The following is a 22,221-nucleotide window of genomic DNA, read 5'->3' as shown; positions in this document are numbered from 1 at the left end:
GTAATCGGTGTTTCCCCGTGAGACGCTGTCGCTCTCAGCGGTTCTCCACTCCTCGTTTGTCTCCAGAGATCTTCTCCATTAGACAATTAAGTTGTCATGTGAAGCTGATTTTGTGGGATAGATCTGATAGTCGTCAGATGCTCAGATTTCATTAGAGACGATCGAGTCGCTGTCTGAACCTCGTCTGAAAGACGATGAAGAGTCATCTTCACACCATCACCCTGCTCTCAGATCCGTCAGGTCATTTGATCATCGCTGCGTCTGTGTCGAGAGATCAAGAGATTCGATTCATTTAGACGGAGACAGTGTTATTTTATTATCATTGAGATACTATTATAGTTTTTATTAACATTATTATATTTTTATATATTATTAATATTAAATTATTTTAATGTTTAGTTTTTATTAATATTTTAATTATATTTTCAGTTTTTATTTAAATTTTTATTCATCATTTTTATTAGTATTAGTATTTTATTAGTACATTTTCATGTCTATAATTTTTTAATTAGTTTTATTTTCGTATTTTCAGTTTTTGTTTTAAGTTTAAATCATGTTGTTTTTTTTATTAAAGTATGTCTATATATATTTTAAATATAGAATTTATTTTTATATTTACATTTTCATTTTAAATACATTTTGTTTTAGTTTTTTGTCATTTTCATTCGTTTTTTTATATTTTAATTATTTTTTTATTTTTATATTTTCAGTTTTCATTTTTATTAAAGTATTAGTATTTTTGTCATTTTTATTATTATTTTATTTTAATAGTACATGTCTATAAACATTTTTAATTAGTTTTGTTTTTATATTTTAAGTTTTTGTTTGTTTAGTTTTATTTTATTAGTTTAAGTATGTCTATATACATTTGAATTTTTTTTAAGTAGTTTTGATTTTTATATTTTAATGTTTTAATTAAACAAATTTTTTTAGAATTTATTTTTATATTTACATTTTCATTTTAAATAATTTTTTTTAGTATTTTTTTTGTCATTTTATTAGTTATTTTTTTAAATTTCTAATATAATTGTTTTTAAATATTTTTAATTAGAATTTTTTTATATTTACATTTTCCAAATGCATTTTTTATTTTTTTTTTATTTTTTTTTTGTCATTTTATTAGGTTTTTTTAAATGTCTTATGTAAATGTTTTTAAATATTTAGAATTATTTTTATATATTTCCAGTGGTAATTTTTTTAAAGTGTAAAAGTGTAATTATTTTGTTTTAATAATGTTATGGTTATTTTTATTTTTTAAATAGGTCTATATAGTTTTTATTAGTATTTTGAATTAGTTTTTATATTTTCTGTTTTTATTTAAATTTTAGTTAAAGTTTTAGGATTTGGGGGTTTTTTTTGGTCATATTTAGTGATATTTTTTTTTATAACTAAATATTATTATTTATAAAATTATATAATTATTCTATTTTTTTTTTTCAGTGCAAGTTATATTAGTATGAGAAATGTTTGCCTTTGCAACTAGCTGAAATAAAATGTTTAATTTGGTTAATGTTTTTTAGTAACAGAAATGTGAGACAGAGCTGCGCGTGACACACTTCGGTCTCAGTCGCAGTGCTGCTCTCGTCTCTCAAGCTGGATTTCGGAGGGTTCTGGTCTTGTTTTGCGGCTGAAGAGCAGCGGATCTGTTTTTAGAGCAGGAGTGAAGCAGACGTGTCGTTCTCGGCGCTCATTAGAGCCAGAGCTCAGCGTGGGCCAGAAAACACTGACAGTCTGACAGCAGCGACTCGTGATTCGTGAGCTGACCGTGTCAAACTCCACAGAACTGACAGATCAGATCACATGACCCTGCCGATGATCCGCTCTCCCTCCGTGATTCACATTGTCCTGTAACATCCATCTGTGCTCTTACGTATGACGGACGCCACCTGATTTCAGCTCAGGTCAGGCTTAAGTCGAGCAGATTCTGCTGCTGATCTGTTGTGTTTATCATCTGTGATGATGATTTTCTGATGCAGAAAGAGTAGTTTTCCTTGAGAAGACAAAATACAGATCTTGAGTCCCATACACGTTACAGTAAGTAACAATAAGCAGTAGATTATAGTATTTGTTCATCTTTAACGTTAATAAAAGCACAACTGTTCACTGTTAGTTCATGACAGCTGAGGTTCTTCAGTAATATCTGTGAACTGGCTGGTTTTGGCTGCTTCTGTCCGTCGTGTCCTTGAGGATCTCACCAGGGTTTGGAGCAGATGGTCCGTATCTGATGGAGTCGAGGGACGTCTGATCTTCACTCTAAATATTTACAGTAGCAGTCGTGATTCTGCAGTCTATCTGTCTAATGTTTTATTGTTCCATCATTGTGATTTTTCATGCTTGAAAAGCTCTTGATTAAAATCTGAATTGAATAGTGAAATGATGGTGTAATAATCTGTGAGGTTTGATTGATGTCGTGCTCGTGTGACGCGTGACTGTACGGACACGCGTGAAGCGGTTTCTGGTGTCGTCTGAAGGTCAAAGTCTCCAGGTTCTCGTCTCCTCTCGTGTGCTCAGAAACTGGAGCCGTTGATTGATGGGACGCTCTGGCTGCTCTCAGTCTATGAATCATTCCTGACAAGAGCATCAAAAGACATTAGATGATAAATAATGAGCTCTTCTCTCTCCTCACTCCCAGAGAGCAGGTGTTTCTGTTCATTCACAGACGTGTGTGTCAGTGAGGAATGACTTTACTCCGCTGTAAATGAATGTAATCATCTGACCGAATACTCAGGGTTTTTTCTTAAAAATTTCATTGTTTCTTTTTTCCCTTTATTTTTTCTAAAAACTCTTGAGCTCTGTACCTCAGCTGCCTGAGATTGATGTGATTATGATGATGGTGATGATGATGATGATGATGATGATGATAGGGCTGCATGATTAATCGCATGAGATTGTCATGCGTGTCTCATCAGTAAAGCCGGTTCTGTGATTAGCGGTAAATGTCCATCACCTGCTTTCAAATGGATATACAGAGCCGTAGTTCGCAGACAAGCTACGCAATATCGCGTTCATAATCGCAGATGAATCACCTTCAATCGCCTCCTGCAGCCCTAGATGATGATGATGGTGATACTGGTGATGATGATGATGATGATACTGGTGATGATGATGATACTGGTGATGATGATGATGGTGATACTGGTGATGATACTGGTGATGATGATGGTGATACTGGTGGTGATACTGGTGATGATGATGATGATACTGGTGGTGATACTGGTGGTGATACTGGTGGTGATACTGGTGGTGATACTGGTGGTGATACTGGTGATGATGATACTGGTGGTGATACTGGTGGTGATACTGGTGGTGATACTGGTGATGATGATACTGGTGGTGATACTGGTGGTGATACTGGTGGTGATACTGGTGATGATGATGATACTGGTGATGATACTGGTGATGATGATGATGATACTGGTGGTGATACTGGTGATGATGATGATGATACTGGTGATGATGATGATGATACTGGTGGTGATACTGGTGATGATGATACTGGTGGTGATACTGGTGATACTGGTGATACTGGTGATACTGGTGATGATGATGATGATACTGGTGGTGATGATGGTGATACCACCAGTATCACCACCAGTATCACCATCATCATCACCACCAGTATCACCACCAGTATCATCATCATCATCACCAGTATCACCAGTATCACCACCAGTATCACCACCAGTATCACCACCAGTATCACCACCAGTATCACCACCAGTATCATCATCACCAGTATCATCATCATCATCACCAGTATCACCACCAGTATCACCACCAGTATCATCATCATCATCACCACCAGTATCACCACCAGTATCACCATCATCATCACCACCAGTATCATCATCATCACCACCAGTATCACCACCATCATCATCACCATCATCATCACCATCATCATCACCACCAGTATCACCACCAGTATCACCACCAGTATCACCACCAGTATCACCATCATCATCACCACCAGTATCACCACCAGTATCACCACCAGTATCATCATCACCAGTATCACCACCAGTATCATCATCACCAGTATCACCACCAGTATCATCATCATCATCATCACCAGTATCACCAGTATCATCATCATCATCACCAGTATCACCAGTATCACCACCAGTATCATCATCATCATCACCAGTATCACCAGTATCACCACCAGTATCATCATCACCAGTATCATCATCATCATCACCAGTATCACCACCAGTATCACCACCAGTATCATCATCATCATCACCACCAGTATCACCACCAGTATCACCATCATCATCACCACCAGTATCATCATCATCACCACCAGTATCACCACCATCATCATCACCATCATCATCACCATCATCATCACCACCAGTATCACCACCAGTATCACCACCAGTATCACCACCAGTATCACCATCATCATCACCACCAGTATCACCACCAGTATCACCACCAGTATCATCATCACCAGTATCACCACCAGTATCATCATCACCAGTATCACCACCAGTATCATCATCATCATCATCACCAGTATCACCAGTATCATCATCATCATCACCAGTATCACCAGTATCACCACCAGTATCATCATCATCATCACCAGTATCACCAGTATCACCACCAGTATCACCACCAGTATCACCACCAGTATCACCACCAGTATCATCATCACCAGTATCACCACCAGTATCATCATCATCATCATCACCAGTACTGGTTGTGATACTGGTGGTGATACTGGTGGTGATACTGGTGATACTGGTGATGATGATGATGATACTGGTGGTGATACTGGTGATACTGGTGATGATGATGGTGATGATGGTGATACTGGTGATGATGATGGTGATTATGGTGATGATGATGGTGATTATGGTGATGGTGATGATGATGGTGATTATGGTGATGATGATGGTGATTATGGTGATGGTGATGATGATGGTGATTATGGTGATGGTGATGATGATGATGGTGATTATGGTGATGGTGATGCTGGTGGTGATGATGGTGGTGATGATGATGATGGTGATGGTGATGATGGTGGGGATACTGGTGATGATGATGGTGATTATGGTGATGGTGATGATGATGATGGTGATTATGGTGATGGTGATGCTGGTGGTGATGATGGTGGTGATGATGATGATGGTGATGGTGATGATGGTGGTGGTGATGATGATGATGGTGATGGTGATTATGGTGATGGTGATGGTGATGATGGTGGTGATGATGATGATGGTGATACTGGTGATGATGATGATGGTGATTATGGTGATGGTGATACTGGTGGTGATACTGGTGGTGATACTGGTGATGATACTGGTGATGATGATGGTGATGATGGTGATGATGATGGTGATGATGGTGGTGATGATGATGATGGTGATACTGGTGATGATGATGATGATGATGATGATACTGGTGGTGATACTGGTGATGATACTGATGGTGATGATGGTGATGATGATGGTGATTATGGTGATGGTGATGATGGTGGGGATACTGGTGATGATGATGATTAGGGATGCACAATACCATTTTTAAGGACCGAATACAAGCACCAATACTTTTTTTTTCTGGTACTATACCGATACCGATGCCTATATTTATTAATTTCTTTTTTCTTTTCTTTTTTTGTGATGTTGCAGTTTCCAAGCACATCACAGTGAGACAAATGAATGCAGGACAGCTTCTTCATTATTACTCCAATAAAAAAAGTCATAATTTTTATGTGCTTGTCACAAACTTAAAGCACAAATTTCACAATGCCCAATAACCTTCAAAGGGCGTAGTTATTAAAGTGCTAAACGGATATTACAGAACAAATGTTTATAGCATAACACTGTAAAAACAACCCAGTGACCAGATTTCTCATGGTGGAATATGGACGAGTGGGCATTATATATAACCATGATATGAAAAATTTTATTTCACTATATATTCATTTAACATATTTTGTTGTTTTATTAACATTAATGACAGACAAATATTTAATTAGACTACTCTCCCTTTAAGACCGAATCCATGTATGTAATATCCTGACACATATCCTGTTTTCACCCACCTGTTTACGTCCACTTAAGCCATAACCGACAGTATTTACATGAGATACTCCACACGATGGACATTTTGACAACTCTTTGTGCATTTGACCATTCAGGCGCAAGGAGAACCGATCGCTTGATCGCGCGCTGTCTTAGAGAACATGGATCATGTGCAAGATATTTCTATACATCCTAATTATTGTTAATATGCAATTCATTATTTCCAGGATCTCATTGCTTCTACCTTCAATTACACTGCTAACAGTGATTGTAAATTAATTGCCAAAATTATTACATGATTTGCTAACTGCATTCTCTAAATTGTAATGACATGCATTCTCTCTAAAGCTGCTTTGAAACGATATGTATCATGAAAGCACTTTACAAACAAATGTGAATTGAATTGAATTGAATGATGGTGATGCTGGAAATGATGATGATGATGGTGATGATGGCCAAACATGCTGCTTATCAGTGTTTGAACCTGTGTGTCTGTCTCTGTCCATGATGCTGTTGAGTGTGTGCAGTATACGGTTGCGTCTCAAACCCTCGTGTTCTGCCTCACTAGATCATAGACAGCTGCAAACATGCCTTAAAACTTACGATGACCAAAATACTGGAGCAGTAGAGGATTCAGTCGGTTTTCAGCATATCACGTCTGTAGCTGAAGGAACGTAGACCTTTAACCCTGGAGTGTGATTTAACAGCGTCATTAACCTCAGTGGCGTCAGCGAGAGAGAGTTGTTTATCTGGGGTGTTTCCTCAGCTCGACACCAAACGTTCTCGAAGGTTTTTAAACGAGTATTTGTGACATTAAGTGTGAAGGTCACTCATCTAATGACTGAAGCTGCCATTGATTTACTTTCAGCCGCCCGTATCGGCCTCATTTGATCTCCTTCACTGACACGAGCACAAGACACTTCTCTGACAGGAAGTGACACGCTGAGCTTCCTGTGACCTTAAGCGCTGCCTTTAGAGGCTACTCGGCATTGGAGAAGAAGCTTTTATTTGTCAAGTGAAATAATGAGTGTCTGTAGTGTTTTGTGATGTGAGGATGAAAACGCTTTCGCTCGCCGGGTCTCTATAATGAGATTCCAGCTCGGCGTTAAACACCGCGGCCCTTCAGCGGGGGAAACGCTTCTGTTTGCCTCCCGACGCTGAAGAGCAGAAAGCATCTTTCGTTCTCACACTGTCATGTTTAATGATGCTAAAGGTGTCTCGAATAAATAAACTTTCCTCCCAGATCATCATTTTAGCTGAACATACATGAGGAGTGATGTGCTGATGGTCATTATCTCAAAACAAACATGCTTTATTGCCTATTGAAGGGTTTTTAGTAATAATGAGCCGCTGGCTGACATTATTCTGCTTATTTTGACTTTTTAAGTCATATTTTATTTTTACAGCAGAAATAACTGGACGTGACTGAGAGTGATAGCCAAACACATTCAAGTTCCTAATGCACGCTCTTACATTAAAAATAAGGTGGATATGTGATGATCACATGTTTTCCGAGTGGGTTTGAGATGGGTTGTGATGTAATAATACTGCTGAAGGAAGATGCATGTCTAGATCATTCACTATCATGATGTTCTTGTGGAAATGTCGCAGTGTGCAGCTATTCCTGGTTGAACAGTAGCTTAAACTTCCGGCTTTGGGATTTGAAGGTTCCTCGATCAGAGCGATCAGAGCGTCTCACTGCAGGACCGTCTCTTTCTGAGACAGTTAGACAGCTTCCCTGAGGTGTGAGACGGACGGATGTGAGGGAGAAACTGACGGGGAATGATGATTTCTCAGTGTTTGAGGTCTCGCTGTGAACATCGCTGTCAAACGCAGACGTTTAGTGTTCCGTTTTTTAATACAGTTTGTATACAAAAAGTCGGTTTATTTTACTTTAGATTTATGTATTTATTTATGTGAATATATGTATTTTAATGTCAATTGCATTTAATATTTACACACTCTTAGAAGAAACGGATCTATATAGGTTCTATATGGGTCATGTTCTTCATATATAGAACCTTTTTTGGATTTTTATGGATTAAATTTTATGGATTAATTCATTTTGTTCTAGTTAATTTTCTATTTTAATTAAGTTGCATGAATTAAATACCTTGTAAACATACTTTATCACTAGAAAAACTGAAATAATCCATTAAACATGAAAGTATTATGATGTCTTTTTTGGCATAAAGAGAAATTTAGTTCGAATTTTAAACAAACCTTTTTTCTAAGAGTCTACATCATATTAGAATTTAACCAGCCTTTATTTTTTTGCAAATTTAAGTTAAAACATAAATTTATTATAGATAATCTATTGCGGATCATTATTCAGTGATGATTTTAGATGGGTTATCTATTATACAAAACTAGATAAATCAATTAAAAATGTTCAATCAAACAGAATCATTATTGAACTCAAACTTCCACCTGCTTTACATTAGTGAGATTTATTTTGCATGAGAATTTAAAAAATGTTTGTCATGAAAATAATCCTTCCTCTGCTTTTAGTTTTTTCATTTACATTGATACATTTAACAGAAATCCAAAGTGACTCACAAGAGAGGAACGGAAGCAATTCGTCAAGGAGCAAACAATATTTGTAATATACACTGCCAAGTTTATTTGCTACGTTGATTAGGAAGCATCATCATCATCATCTTCATCTTGTGATGTAATGTAACCTGGACATGTTGTTGAGAGATTGTTTTAGTTGTCTTTTTCAAAGCATCATTTCTGATGGATCAGACACTTTTTTTCTTTTTTTGAGCTCAGTCTTGTATGTTTGTGTGTGTGTGTGTGTGTGTGTGTGTGTGTGTGTGTATGTGTGTGAGTGTGAGTGTGAGAGTGTGTGTGAGAGTGCTGCTCTTTTGTGTCCTGTGGCGAATCGAGCACTGCGAGACTTTAATCCTTCCCGACGCCGTCCGCTCGCGTCCTCGTCTCCAGACCCGATCTCACCTGATCATGTGACACAACAGATTGCAAACAGTTGCTCAGACGACGATGCAGTGTGACAATCGCCGTGGCAACGGCTTGTGTAGCGGGACACAGGTGGCAGTGCGGATCCGAGTGAATGTCAAGACAAACGCAGTGATGACGTCCTCGTACGAGTTATTTCAGAAAACATCATCACGAGATTTATTGATTTGCAGTGATGATATCAGGTGATGGTTCTGTTGCCATTCGTTCCTTCATTCCTTTATTTGTAAAACACTCAAAGGAGGCCAAAAAATACAAATGCAAGATTTAAAACACTAATGGCGACTGAAATTTCATTGTCATCTTAATTGCCTTTTGTGTTGATTGTTTAGTATAGTATTCACATATTTCTCCAGGATTCTGGATCTGCCGTCCGTTTAGCAGCTCTTTTGGTCTCTTAGGAGCCGGTCAGATCGTCCTCTGCGGAGCGTGAAAGGGCAGCGTTCTGCTAAACCCTCACGGGCGTCTTAAACGCTGCCAGGAACATTTGAGCGAGACGCTGCTGAGAGTCCATGTTTGTGTGCACAGAATCACTGACTGCGAGAAATAAACATGCTGAATCTGTGTCATTAAACATGAAAGTGCTTCTGAACTCCATAATCAAACAGAATTTGTTTATTTTTGAATGTAGAAATGACCTTTAGAGTCAAATGACCCAAAACACAAGCTGCAGACGTTTATCCATATACTGATTTTAATGTGTGACGAATGGAAAAAGGTTTCACAGGGTGTTTTAGCAAAAGGAGGTTTTATCCGAATTCTCTGTTTAAGGAGTACAACAAACGGCTGGTAGGGACTATGACGAGCTTCTTCCTGGGTTGTGACATCACAAACCCTAAAATTTACATAAACCCCGCCCCTGAGAACAAAGGGGGCGGGGCCATGTTGGGCTGCTATAGAGAAGAGGAAGAGTTGTTTTTGTAAATGTCGTCATTTTACGCCAAACGAGGGTCAATTCAACACAAAAGATGAACATGACGGCACATGCTAGTGGATGAGTTGAATCAACTCCACAGCAACTACATCAATTTATCCACTAACCATTCAGAAACGTCTAAAAGTTGTAACTTCTTCCTGAGTCTCTCCATCAGTGTCGACTCCGGTTTGAACAATGTAAGGCTGAACACTTTCCTCATTTTGGCTGCGTGAGATTCTCCAGCTTTGTTGTTGTTGAGCTGTTAAAGCTCCGCCCTCTTTTGCTCATTTGCATTTAAAGGGACGCCCACAAAAACGGCAAATTTGGGGCAAATAGGGGCAAATTTGACAAGCTATAATAAATCTTTTGCTTTTTGTTAAAAGAATGTACAATGGAAGCCAAACTGTTTGGTTCCCAACATTTTTTAAAATACGAAAGAACGTCATGCATGTTTGTAAATTTTCACTTTTGGGTGAACTATCCCTTTAAGTCCTTGTGTTTTGTTCAGCAGATCCAAACGGTCCTGTTTTTCCCACTGTAAATGCCTGATGTGTGTTTTCTCAGAGCGGAACATGGACAGTCTCCAGCAGGCCCTGCATCAGTCCGTCTTCCTGTCCGCCATGTCGGCTCATCCGAGCCGCGACCTGCCGCTGTGTTGGGAGCAGCACTGTAAGCTCTTGCCCGGGGTGGCCGGCGTCCAGGCCAGTCGCGTCGCACACTGGACCGTAGAGGAGGTAAGAAACACCGTATATCATGTCCTGTCAGGAGTTTTGCGTCTCTGTCTCATTCAGGAGATCATTTAAAGCCCCAATGTACTCATAATCGAAGAATGAAAAATAACTTTTCATAAGTTTTGCACCCATATAATAACATCCTGACTTCGTCCACGATTAGGTGAATATGTAAATATGTGCTGCGCACTTTCCTCTCAGTAACAAAATAATCACGACAGCAGTGAGAAAACAGCAGTTCAGAAAGATCTGATCGTAGCGATGTGTAAATGTTTGCACCAGCAAACACTGTAAATTAAGCAATCACATCACGTTTATTTATACAATAGATTGCTTTAAAGCAGCAGCTTTACATTATTAAACATGAAAACCAGTGTCAGTGTCGCTTTTAATTGAAATTACAGCTTCACGTTCATGTTTTTACTCACATCTGACCTTGATGGACTGAACAGAAGAAATTAACCCAGAGAAGATTTACATCTCAAAGGCGGAGCCTCAGAGCCACACCCACCTATTATGTCATTACAACATGGACCAATGGTAGTTTAGCAGCTGGAGTGAACATTTCCAGGAAGTTCGAACTTTGTTTTGGCTTGATTTCGTTCGAAATGATGCCACATTAGTTTGATTTCGCTTGTGCTTTTATTTCTCAAAAGTTCAGTGATTTTGTGCAGTTTTAGCAGGAACTTTCCAGTTTAGTATCGCTATGTATTTTAGTGAACTGACAAATTGCTTTTGTTGTGTCAGTCTCTACACGCATAAATGTGAATAAATTGCTGACAGTCAGTGTTAGTGTCTGAATGCAGGTCATATCATGGTTTATTTGTTACTGTTCGAACCGTATAATCTCAATTATTACATTTCCAAGAAAGTCATCCATCTTTGCATCTGTGTTTATACAAAATGCAATATTCATACAACAGTGTAGATTTATAATATCAGCCATCGCCACAGTAATTCTCTATACTGACAGCGATTTGTAGCGTAAAATCTGTCAGAAATCATTCTGAGTTGATTTACTGGCTTCATGAGCTGCGGCTGTCACACTTGAAGAGATTTTATGCAAATGACGTGGAATCAACCAATGGGAGCGCAGGACTGGAGGTCGTGAGATCGGCTGACCGAGTATAAACGCTTTCAGAGGTTTACAGGCTGTCACTGTGCAGTAGTTTCAGGCTGTTTGTCATGGTAATGTTGGGTTGCAGAGGTGAAATCGAGCCTCTTCATGCCGCCGGGCACATGATGGGGTGGTTGTCATGGTAACCAGGTGCGGCTGAAACTCTGACCCCGGGCTGTGAGGATGAACAGAGCGCAGACATAAACACACAACGTGCGTGTTGAACTACAGGCTGTGTAAATATCAGCCGCACGGCCCTCAAGGACCCGCCGGTAAACAGGCTGCTGTTGCACCGAGGGATTGTGGGATAGCGTGTGAGATCTGATTGATAATGTCACTCGTTAAAGCAGGGCTTTGTCTGTTGGCTTTATCGTTACCTTAAGCTACTGTCCAGAGATTTCGTGACGGAAGTCTCTTCTGCTCACCAACGCTGCATTTATTTGATCAAAAATGTGAAATATTATTCCAGTGTAAATCAGCTGTTTTCTATGTGAATATATAGTAAAGTGTAATTTATTCCTTTGATCAAAGCTGAATTTTCAGCATCATTACTCCAGTCTTCAGTGTCACATGATCCTGTACTCTGATACATTTATGATACATTTTATTTCTCAGGATTCTTTGATGAATAGAATGTTCAAAAGTAACAATATAACTGCTTTACTGTCACTTTTGATCAATTCACTGCATATTTTGAGCTCTTTTAACTGCGGGAAAGCATTAGCATATCAGACAAACACAAGCGCTCTAAATGGATGTGACCTAAACACCGCAAAATCATTTGGCAGCGGACAGAACATCTAATGGATCCTGCCAGGAGTTCTTGTTCTGTTCCTATGAAAGCCGAATGGATCCTAGGCATTCATTTGAAGCCTTTTATAAGAGTGTGATGGTAATAAAGAGTCCAAACATGCAGCCGTACAGTAACGATGCTTCTGCTGTCCCCGCAGGATTGAATCTTAATCTGCGGCCAGTACTGCGGTTCATTAGAGACGCACATGTGTCTTCATTACCAGGAACCAACAGGCCTGAATGCTGCTGAGACATTAAAAATACGCAAGGCTTATTAATGTCTGACGGCAGCATTTGAATAACTGTAATACAATCAACTGCATAGCAACATGCTGAAAGAAAGCATTATGATGTAGTTGTTTTTGCTGGGAAATCAATGCGATGTTCTGCATATTAGCTGAGAGGACTGCAGAAGGTCGATCTGTTGTATCTTGGCACTCGGTGTTGTTTTATAATAAATGGAGTTTGTCTGTTTAATTAAAGTCCGGCGCGGCTCCAGAGACGCTTTTCTTGTGATTGTGCGGTAAGGGGTTTTGGTTCAAATGGGCTGGAAACTCAATATCATGAAGCACATCAGCAATGTTCTTCAGAGAGGCCTGTTTCAACGAAAGACAGATGAAAACATTGCATGCAATGCGACTGCAATGACTTTATGTCCGTCATATTTACAATGTTATCTCACATTTCGCACTTAATAGTTTATTTATAAATGCATTCTATCTCTTTAAGCAGAACTGTTCTTACGATCATGACCGAAAAGAACAGCATTGAATTTCATAAAATGAAATGACACTAAAACCACCAGTAGTTGGCGGCAAATCAATGTCTTAACTAGTGAGTCATTGAATCATTCACTCCAACCATTCATTCAAAAACTCGGATTCATTCAGTAATCAAACTGAAACTGTTGCTCGGAGATACATGATAGCTCTACTGTTATTTCTATTATATTTACAGTGTTATCTCGTATTTCGCTCTTAATAGTCTATTTATAAACACATTCTATCTCTTTAACCAGAACTATTGTTAAAATATTGACTGAAAACAAAAATGCATTTGAACTTCATCCCTCAGCTAAAATGAAATTACACTAAAACACCCAGTAGGTGGCAGAAAATCTGTCTTTATGAGTGAGTCATTGAATCATTCACTCAACAAATCTTTCAGATCGGCTGATTCATTCAGGGACAAAGCAAAAGTGTGAGTTGTCGAGTCATTCATTAGAACGATTCATTCAAAAACTTGGATTCATTCAGTTATCAAACTGAAAATGTTGCTCGGAGATGCGTGATAGCTCTACTGTTATTTCTGTTATATTTACAGTGTTATCTCGCTTTTAATAGTTTATTTATAAACACACCAGAACTATTGTTAAAATCATGATTCATGATCGAAAACAAAAACGGCATTTGAACTTCATCCCTCAGCTAAAATGAAATTACAATAAATCCGCCAGTAGGTGGCGGCAAATCAATGTCTTAATGTGTGAGTCATTGAATCATTCACTTAAATGATTTGTTCAGATTGTCTGATTCATTCAGGGACAAAGCAAAAGAGTGAGTCGTCGAGTCATTCATTAAAACGATTCATTCAAAAACGCAGTAATAAACCTGAAACTGTGTTGCTCAGAGATGCATGATTATTTTCATTGGCAAAATAGAGAAAAAACTGACAATACTGAGTCTAAACTGTAAGTCACCTAATTGCCTGTTAACTTATTTTTTATTAAATTGTTGTATAAAATCACATTTGCAAACGTGCTGATATTCGGGAAAACAGCACTTTTGCTCGTATAATATAACTTATAAATATTAAAAACAAGAACTCATACGGAGAGCTTTTTTGCACCATATCTTGGCATTTGGAGGCATATAATTAATTTTGGTGACATTTTTGCCCCAAGCCCTTGTTAATTTCCACCCCTAGTGTGATGGCAGAAGCGGAGCTTTTTTTTCGCGCAGAGGCCGTTTCAAGTGAAACAGGTGAAACATGGCAAAGACTGCTACTGATTCTCTTCATAGATCGCCCACCTCACTCCTGTGATCGTTCAGACGGGCTATTCTTAGCAGCAGCTGTTTGTTGGATATCCCTGAGCGTAGTACATGTTTCTGAGGGTTTCTCTGTAAACGCTGCAGTATATTTGTGTGCTGCTGACGCTGCAGAAGATTCTGAATCTCCAGGCACAAACCTGAGCTGAGATGAACACTGCCGCGGAAGGAGTGATCCGACACGTTCACCCTTCAGCTCATGATGGAATATCTCTTCTTACGTCACTAATTCAACTCTTTATCAGTACATTGATTTGACTCTTGATTGAGACTCTAAATTTGTGCCTAAAACATATAACAGATCATTCATTTGTTCATTTGTTCATGTTGATATCTAATCTGTGAAAACACGTCATCACAGTTTGTGAAAGGTCCGTGTATTTCATTTGTGTAACTTCAACTGCAATTCATTCTTGATTTTATCTGTTGAAGATGAAACTCTTCTGTGTGTGTGTGTGTGTGTGTGTGTGTGTGTGTGTGTGTGTGTGTGTGTGTGTGCGTTTCAGGTGGCTGATTTCATCCATTCTTTACCCGGCTGTGAGGAACAGGCCAAGCAGTTCAGAGAGGAGGTACGTGTGGAGTTTCAAATGTGCCTTGATTTATTTTGGTTTTGAAAGAGTCTCTTCTGCTCACCACAACTGCATTAATTTGAGCAAAAATACAGTAAAAATTGTGAAATATTTTTACAATGTAAATCAGCTGTTTTCTATGTGAATATATAGTAAATTGTAATTTATTCCTGTGATCAAAGCTGAATTTTCAGCATCATTACTCCAGTCTTCAATGTCACATGATCCTTCAGAAATCATTCTACATTCAATCATTCAAAGAAACATTTTAATTGATTGAATTAATTATAAATGTCTTTACTGTCACTTTTGATCAATTTAATGTGTTCTTGATGAATGAAGTATTAAAGCTTATAAATGCATGTAGTTTTTAATTATTGATTTTTCTTGCTGTAAACTTCTCCAAGCACGACCACATCGTCAATATTTGAGTCCGTTTTCCATGAAGTGAGACATATTTAAGATATGACCGTCACATTATATCACAGCTGTGTTCTGACTTCATCGGTGATGTTTTCTTCTTTCCCTCACTAGCAAATCGACGGGAAGGCCTTCCTTCTGTTGACGCAGCGAGATATCGTTAAGATAATGAGCGTGAAGCTCGGCCCCGCCCTCAAGATCTACAACTCCATCCTGATGTTCAGACACGCCGAGGACGACCAATCAGCAGCCGGCGACAGCAACACATGAAGCCAGAGCGACCAATCGCAGCCGATTTCCCTCCCCCTGCGACTATGTATGTGAAACAGATTTATATCTGCTGTATCGATGCATTCCGACACCTCTCGTGCCCCAAACGCCCTCCGTTAGTGCTTCTCACCCGTACGGCCTCTCCGTCTCCGACAGGTTCCTGTGCATTTCGTTTTAGTGACCCGGTTCTGCCTTTAAACAGACGTAGTGGACCGTCTGCACGTGTGCGAACTCCTCTGCGCTCTTACTTAAGCTCAACGACATGACAATCAATCAAACGCAGTCAACGGCGTATTATCAGGGGTTTCTTGGTCACGGTGCTATTTCTATTCAAAACACAAACAGGCGAACAGCGACTACAGGATTTGCTCTCGAATGAGCGTGTGTGTATGTGTGTGTGATGACTTTAAACGAATAGTTCATCCAGTAATGATCGTTCTGTCATCATTTACTCACCTTCGTGTCCAAACCCGTTGATGTTCATTCCCGACACTCTCGTATAACCTCAGAAACCCTTGATTCAGTAGTGCTTTTTGGAGCTTCTTCTTTCATTGAAACAGTTGAAATGTTCTTTGTGTTCCACAGAAGAGAGTAAATGATGACAGAATGATGATTTGTGTCTGAACTCTTCATTAATACTCAGAGATTTGTGCCCTTTCTGTTACTTCCTCTAATTTTATTCTATTTTGTACAGTTCTGTATGATTTTGCTGTACCTGATGAATCACCTTTTATTTATTGTGCAAAATCACCGTGTGTTTGCACAGTGAAGGAGAATAATATATTGTATATGATAAATTTCAAATGCCAAAAGGATTTGTTTTAAATTGAAGAGTGTTTATTTTTGTGATGTATCGAGAGCCCGGAATTAGACGAATCCCTGTTTATGTTTAATGAAATATTATAAAAATAAGTGAAATACTTTATTGGAGTGTGAATGCTGCGCTCTCATTGGCTCTGTGAGGATGAAGCAGAATTCTCATTTCGCATCAGGGGATTTTCTGATGATTATTTAAACACTTGCTATAATGCACAAAGCAAACGATATATATATTTGCTATGAATTTTGACATTGGTGTGATTTCATTGGAGAATCCGTCTTATTTTGAACGTTTATTTAATTTAGCCAAACGTCAGGAATGTAAGTCCATCTTGTGTGTTCTAGTTCAGTTTTACACCCCAGAATGAAGTCGATCAGTTGTATTAGTTACTGCATTCATCCAGATATGATGATTGATTTAATGATCTGAACATATTTATAAACCCTGTTTCTTACACTCACTCACACTTTGTACAACAGAATTCATTCAGTCACCTCAGCACCCTAATAAACAGTGCAAATCTCCTCTGCGAACTGTCGTCTTTCTTCTTCAAATAAAATTTATAGGTGGAAAAAGGCATGTGCTTTTTCTCAGTGTGGTTCTTCAGGACACGAGAAATGTCTGTCTACCTTCACGGTAAACGGATCTTCTCTCCGGCAGCAGGATTAGTGGAAGAACACATTGATTTATCCGAGTTTATTAATAGAGTTCAGCTCAAGCAGAGCAAAGCGGAAGAATCAGCTGACCTGAAGAAGCCGAACGCTTGATCTGATGCATCTGGATCAGTGTCTGAAAATGAATGTAAAATCAGTGAGTGTTGTTCTGTTTGAGTTTGTTTACTCGTGCCAACAGCTCAACAACCTTCAGACGTACCTTAACCATCTGGACGAGCGGTCATGGGTAAACCAACCAATCATGTTAACCCTATTTATATACTGATTTATAAACCGCTTTCATTTATTTTGTGCCAGGCTTTTTATTATAAAGAAAATGCTTTTCGATTTTAAAGAATGCTTTATACTAAAAGGTTCTATATAGAACTCTAGGGTTCTTGACTCAATTTTAAAGAACACTTTATTCCAAAAAGGTTCTATATAGAACTCTAGGGTTCTTGACTCAATTTTAAAGAACACTTTATTCCAAAAAGGTTCTATATAGAACTCTAGGGTTCTTGACTCAATTTTAAAGAATGCTTTATTCCAAAAAGGTTCTATATAGAACTCCTGGGTTCCTGACTCAATTTTAAAGAACACTTTATACAAAAAAGGTTCTATATAGAACTCTAGGGTTCTTGACTCAATTTTAAAGAACGCTTAATTCCAAAAAGGTTCTATATAGAACTCTAGGGTTCCTGACTCAATTTTAAAGAACACTTTATACAAAAAAGGTTCTATATAGAACTCTAGGGTTCCTGACTCAATTTTAAAGAACACTTTATACAAAAAAGGTTCTATATAGAACTCTAGGGTTCCTGACTCAATTTTAAAGAACACTTTATACAAAAAAGGTTCTATATAGAACTCTAGGGTTCTTGACTCAATTTTAAAGAACGCTTAATTCCAATAGGTTCTATATAGAACTCTAGGGTTCTTGACTCAATTTTAAAGAACGCTTTATACTAAAAGATTCTATATAAAACTCTAGGGTTCTTGACTCAATTTTAAAGAATGCTTCATACTAAAAGATTCTATATAAAACTCTAGGGTTCTTGACTCAATTTTAAAGAACGCTTCATACTAAAAGATTATATATAAAACTCTAGGGTTCTTGACTCAATTTTAAAGAATGCTTCATACTAAAAGATTCTATATAAAACTCTAGGGTTCTTGACTCAATTTTAAAGAACACTTAATTCCAAAAAGGTTCTATATAGAACTTTAGGGTTCTTGACTCAATTTTAAAGAACGCTTTATACTAAAAGATTCTATATAAAACTCTAGGGTTCTTGACTCAATTTTAAAGAACGCTTAATTCCAAAAAGGTTCTATATAGAACTTTAGGGTTCTTGACTCAATTTTAAAGAACGCTTTATACTAAAAGATTCTATATAAAACTCTAGGGTTCTTGACTCAATTTTAAAGAATGCTTCATACTAAAAGATTCTATATAAAACTCTAGGGTTCTTGACTCAATTTTAAAGAACGCTTCATACTAAAAGATTATATATAAAACTCTAGGGTTCTTGACTCAATTTTAAAGAATGCTTCATACTAAAAGATTCTATATAAAACTCTAGGGTTCTTGACTCAATTTTAAAGAACACTTAATTCCAAAAAGGTTCTATATAGAACTTTAGGGTTCTTGACTCAATTTTAAAGAACGCTTTATACTAAAAGATTCTATATAAAACTCTAGGGTTCTTGACTCAATTTTAAAGAACGCTTAATTCCAAAAAGGTTCTATATAGAACTTTAGGGTTCTTGACTCAATTTTAAAGAACGCTTTATACTAAAAGATTCTATATAAAACTCTAGGGTTCTTGACTCAATTTTAAAGAATGCTTCATACTAAAAGATTCTATATAAAACTCTAGGGTTCTTGACTCAATTTTAAAGAACGCTTTAGGTTCTATAAAGTGTTCTTTAAAATTGAGTCAAGAACCCTAGAGTTCTTGACTCAATTTTAAAGAACGCTTTATACTGAAAGGTTCTATATAGAACTCTAGGGTTCTTGACTCAATTTTAAAGAACGCTTTATACTAAAAGATTCTATATAGAACCCTAGGGTTCTTGACTCAATTTTAAAGAATGCTTCATACTAAAAGATTCTATATAAAACTCTAGGGTTCTTGACTCAATTTTAAAGAACGCTTTATACTAAAAGGTTCTATATAGAACTCTAGGGTTCTTGACTCAATTTTAAAGAACGCTTTAGGTTCTATAAAGTGTTCTTTAAAATTGAGTCAAGAACCCTAGAGTTCTTGACTCAATTTTAAAGAACACTTTATACTGAAAGGTTCTATATAGAACTCTAGGGTTCTTGACTCAATTTTAAAGAACGCTTCATACTAAAAGATTCTATATAAAACTCTAGGGTTCTTGACTCAATTTTAAAGAACGCTTTATACTAAAAGATTCTATATAAAACTCTAGGGTTCTTGACTCAATTTTAAAGAATGCTTCATACTAAAAGATTCTATATAGAACTCTAGGGTTCTTGACTCAATTTTAAAGAACGCTTTATACTAAAAGATTCTATATAAAACTCTAGGGTTCTTGACTCAATTTTAAAGAACGCTTAATTCCAAAAAGGTTCTATATAGAACTCTAGGCTTCCTGACTCAATTTTAAAGAACACTTTATACAAAAAAGGTTCTATATAGAACTCTAGGGTTCTTGACTCAATTTTAAAGAACGCTTAATTCCAAAAAGGTTCTATATAGAACTCTAGGGTTCCTGACTCAATTTTAAAGAACGCTTAATTCCAAAAAGGTTCTATATAGAACTCTAGGGTTCCTGACTCAATTTTAAAGAACACTTTATACAAAAAAGGTTCTATATAGAACTCTAGGGTTCCTGACTCAATTTTAAAGAACACTTTATACAAAAAAGGTTCTATATAGAACTCTAGGGTTCTTGACTCAATTTTAAAGAACGCTTAATTCCAATAGGTTCTATATAGAACTCTAGGGTTCTTGACTCAATTTTAAAGAACGCTTTATACTAAAAGATTCTATATAAAACTCTAGGGTTCTTGACTCAATTTTAAAGAATGCTTCATACTAAAAGATTCTATATAAAACTCTAGGGTTCTTGACTCAATTTTAAAGAACGCTTCATACTAAAAGATTATATATAAAACTCTAGGGTTCTTGACTCAATTTTAAAGAATGCTTCATACTAAAAGATTCTATATAAAACTCTAGGGTTCTTGACTCAATTTTAAAGAACACTTAATTCCAAAAAGGTTCTATATAGAACTTTAGGGTTTTTGACTCAATTTTAAAGAACGCTTTATACTAAAAGATTCTATATAAAACTCTAGGGTTCTTGACTCAATTTTAAAGAACGCTTAATTCCAAAAAGGTTCTATATAGAACTTTAGGGTTCTTGACTCAATTTTAAAGAACGCTTTATACTAAAAGATTCTATATAAAACTCTAGGGTTCTTGACTCAATTTTAAAGAATGCTTCATACTAAAAGATTCTATATAAAACTCTAGGGTTCTTGACTCAATTTTAAAGAACGCTTCATACTAAAAGATTATATATAAAACTCTAGGGTTCTTGACTCAATTTTAAAGAATGCTTCATACTAAAAGATTCTATATAAAACTCTAGGGTTCTTGACTCAATTTTAAAGAACGCTTAATTCCAAAAAGGTTCTATATAGAACTTTAGGGTTCTTGACTCAATTTTAAAGAACGCTTTATACTAAAAGATTCTATATAAAACTCTAGGGTTCTTGACTCAATTTTAAAGAATGCTTCATACTAAAAGATTCTATATAAAACTCTAGGGTTCTTGACTCAATTTTAAAGAACGCTTTAGGTTCTATAAAGTGTTCTTTAAAATTGAGTCAAGAACCCTAGAGTTCTTGACTCAATTTTAAAGAACGCTTTATACTGAAAGGTTCTATATAGAACTCTAGGGTTCTTGACTCAATTTTAAAGAACGCTTTATACTAAAAGATTCTATATAGAACCCTAGGGTTCTTGACTCAATTTTAAAGAACGCTTCATACTAAAAGATTCTATATAAAACTCTAGGGTTCTTGACTCAATTTTAAAGAACGCTTTATACTAAAAGATTCTATATAGAACCCTAGGGTTCTTGACTCAATTTTAAAGAATGCTTCATACTAAAAGATTCTATATAAAACTCTAGGGTTCTTGACTCAATTTTAAAGAACGCTTTATACTAAAAGGTTCTATATAGAACTCTAGGGTTCTTGACTCAATTTTAAAGAACGCTTTAGGTTCTATAAAGTGTTCTTTAAAATTGAGTCAAGAACCCTAGAGTTCTTGACTCAATTTTAAAGAACACTTTATACTGAAAGGTTCTATATAGAACTCTAGGGTTCTTGACTCAATTTTAAAGAACGCTTTATACTAAAAGGTTCTATATAGAACTCTAGGGTTCTTGACTCAATTTTAAAGAACACTTTATACTGAAAGGTTCTATATAGAACTCTAGGGTTCTTGACTCAATTTTCAAGAATGCATTATACAAAAAAGGTTCTATATAGAACCCTAGTGTTCTAAAACAAGTGCCTGACAGAACCCTTTAAGGTTCTATATAGAACTTTTTCTTCTAAGAGGGAGTACATCAGGTTTAAGTCTATTGTGACTAATTATGCTGTGTAATTGTTGATGTTTGTTTTTGGCTCGCTGTGATTGGCCACTTGCTGAGGAAACACCCAAAGGCTCTATATGCAAATGTGACAGAAACATGGTAACTTTAAAAGCGCCTGCTGTAATAGCAGATGTTCAGTAAGAGGGAATAATAATGCAGCTGTTTCGGGATATGTGAATTTAATTATTGGGGTGTGAAGCTCAGACAAAACAATATATAACGACACTGGA

General features: G+C 36.9%; 1 protein-coding gene across 4 annotated transcripts in view; it reads left to right on the top strand.

Annotated features, from left to right (window-relative positions):
• LOC137013567 (lethal(3)malignant brain tumor-like protein 4) overlaps positions 1–17,244 on the top strand; it is a 47,955-nt gene extending 30,711 nt beyond the window's left edge. For 2 of the 4 annotated variants that reach the window (XM_067377411.1, XM_067377410.1), the window contains 3 exons: positions 10,495–10,664; positions 15,125–15,187; positions 15,722–17,243. In XM_067377411.1, the coding sequence (XP_067233512.1) occupies positions 10,495–10,664; positions 15,125–15,187; positions 15,722–15,877 (389 nt within the window). In that variant the 3' untranslated portion in view covers positions 15,878–17,243. Of the gene's footprint in view, positions 1–10,494; positions 10,665–15,124; positions 15,188–15,721 lie in introns of all 4 variants that reach the window. The other 2 variants (XM_067377408.1, XM_067377409.1) reach the window with 2 other exon arrangements.
• The last annotated feature ends 4,977 nt before the right edge of the window (positions 17,245–22,221 follow it).

The sequence above is a fragment of the Chanodichthys erythropterus genome, chromosome 23 (assembly GCF_024489055.1).
Source record: "Chanodichthys erythropterus isolate Z2021 chromosome 23, ASM2448905v1, whole genome shotgun sequence".
Taxonomy (NCBI): domain Eukaryota; kingdom Metazoa; phylum Chordata; class Actinopteri; order Cypriniformes; family Xenocyprididae; genus Chanodichthys; species Chanodichthys erythropterus.
The sequence above is the reverse complement of the archived record's forward strand: the minus strand, read 5'-3'. Positions and strand labels throughout refer to the sequence as shown.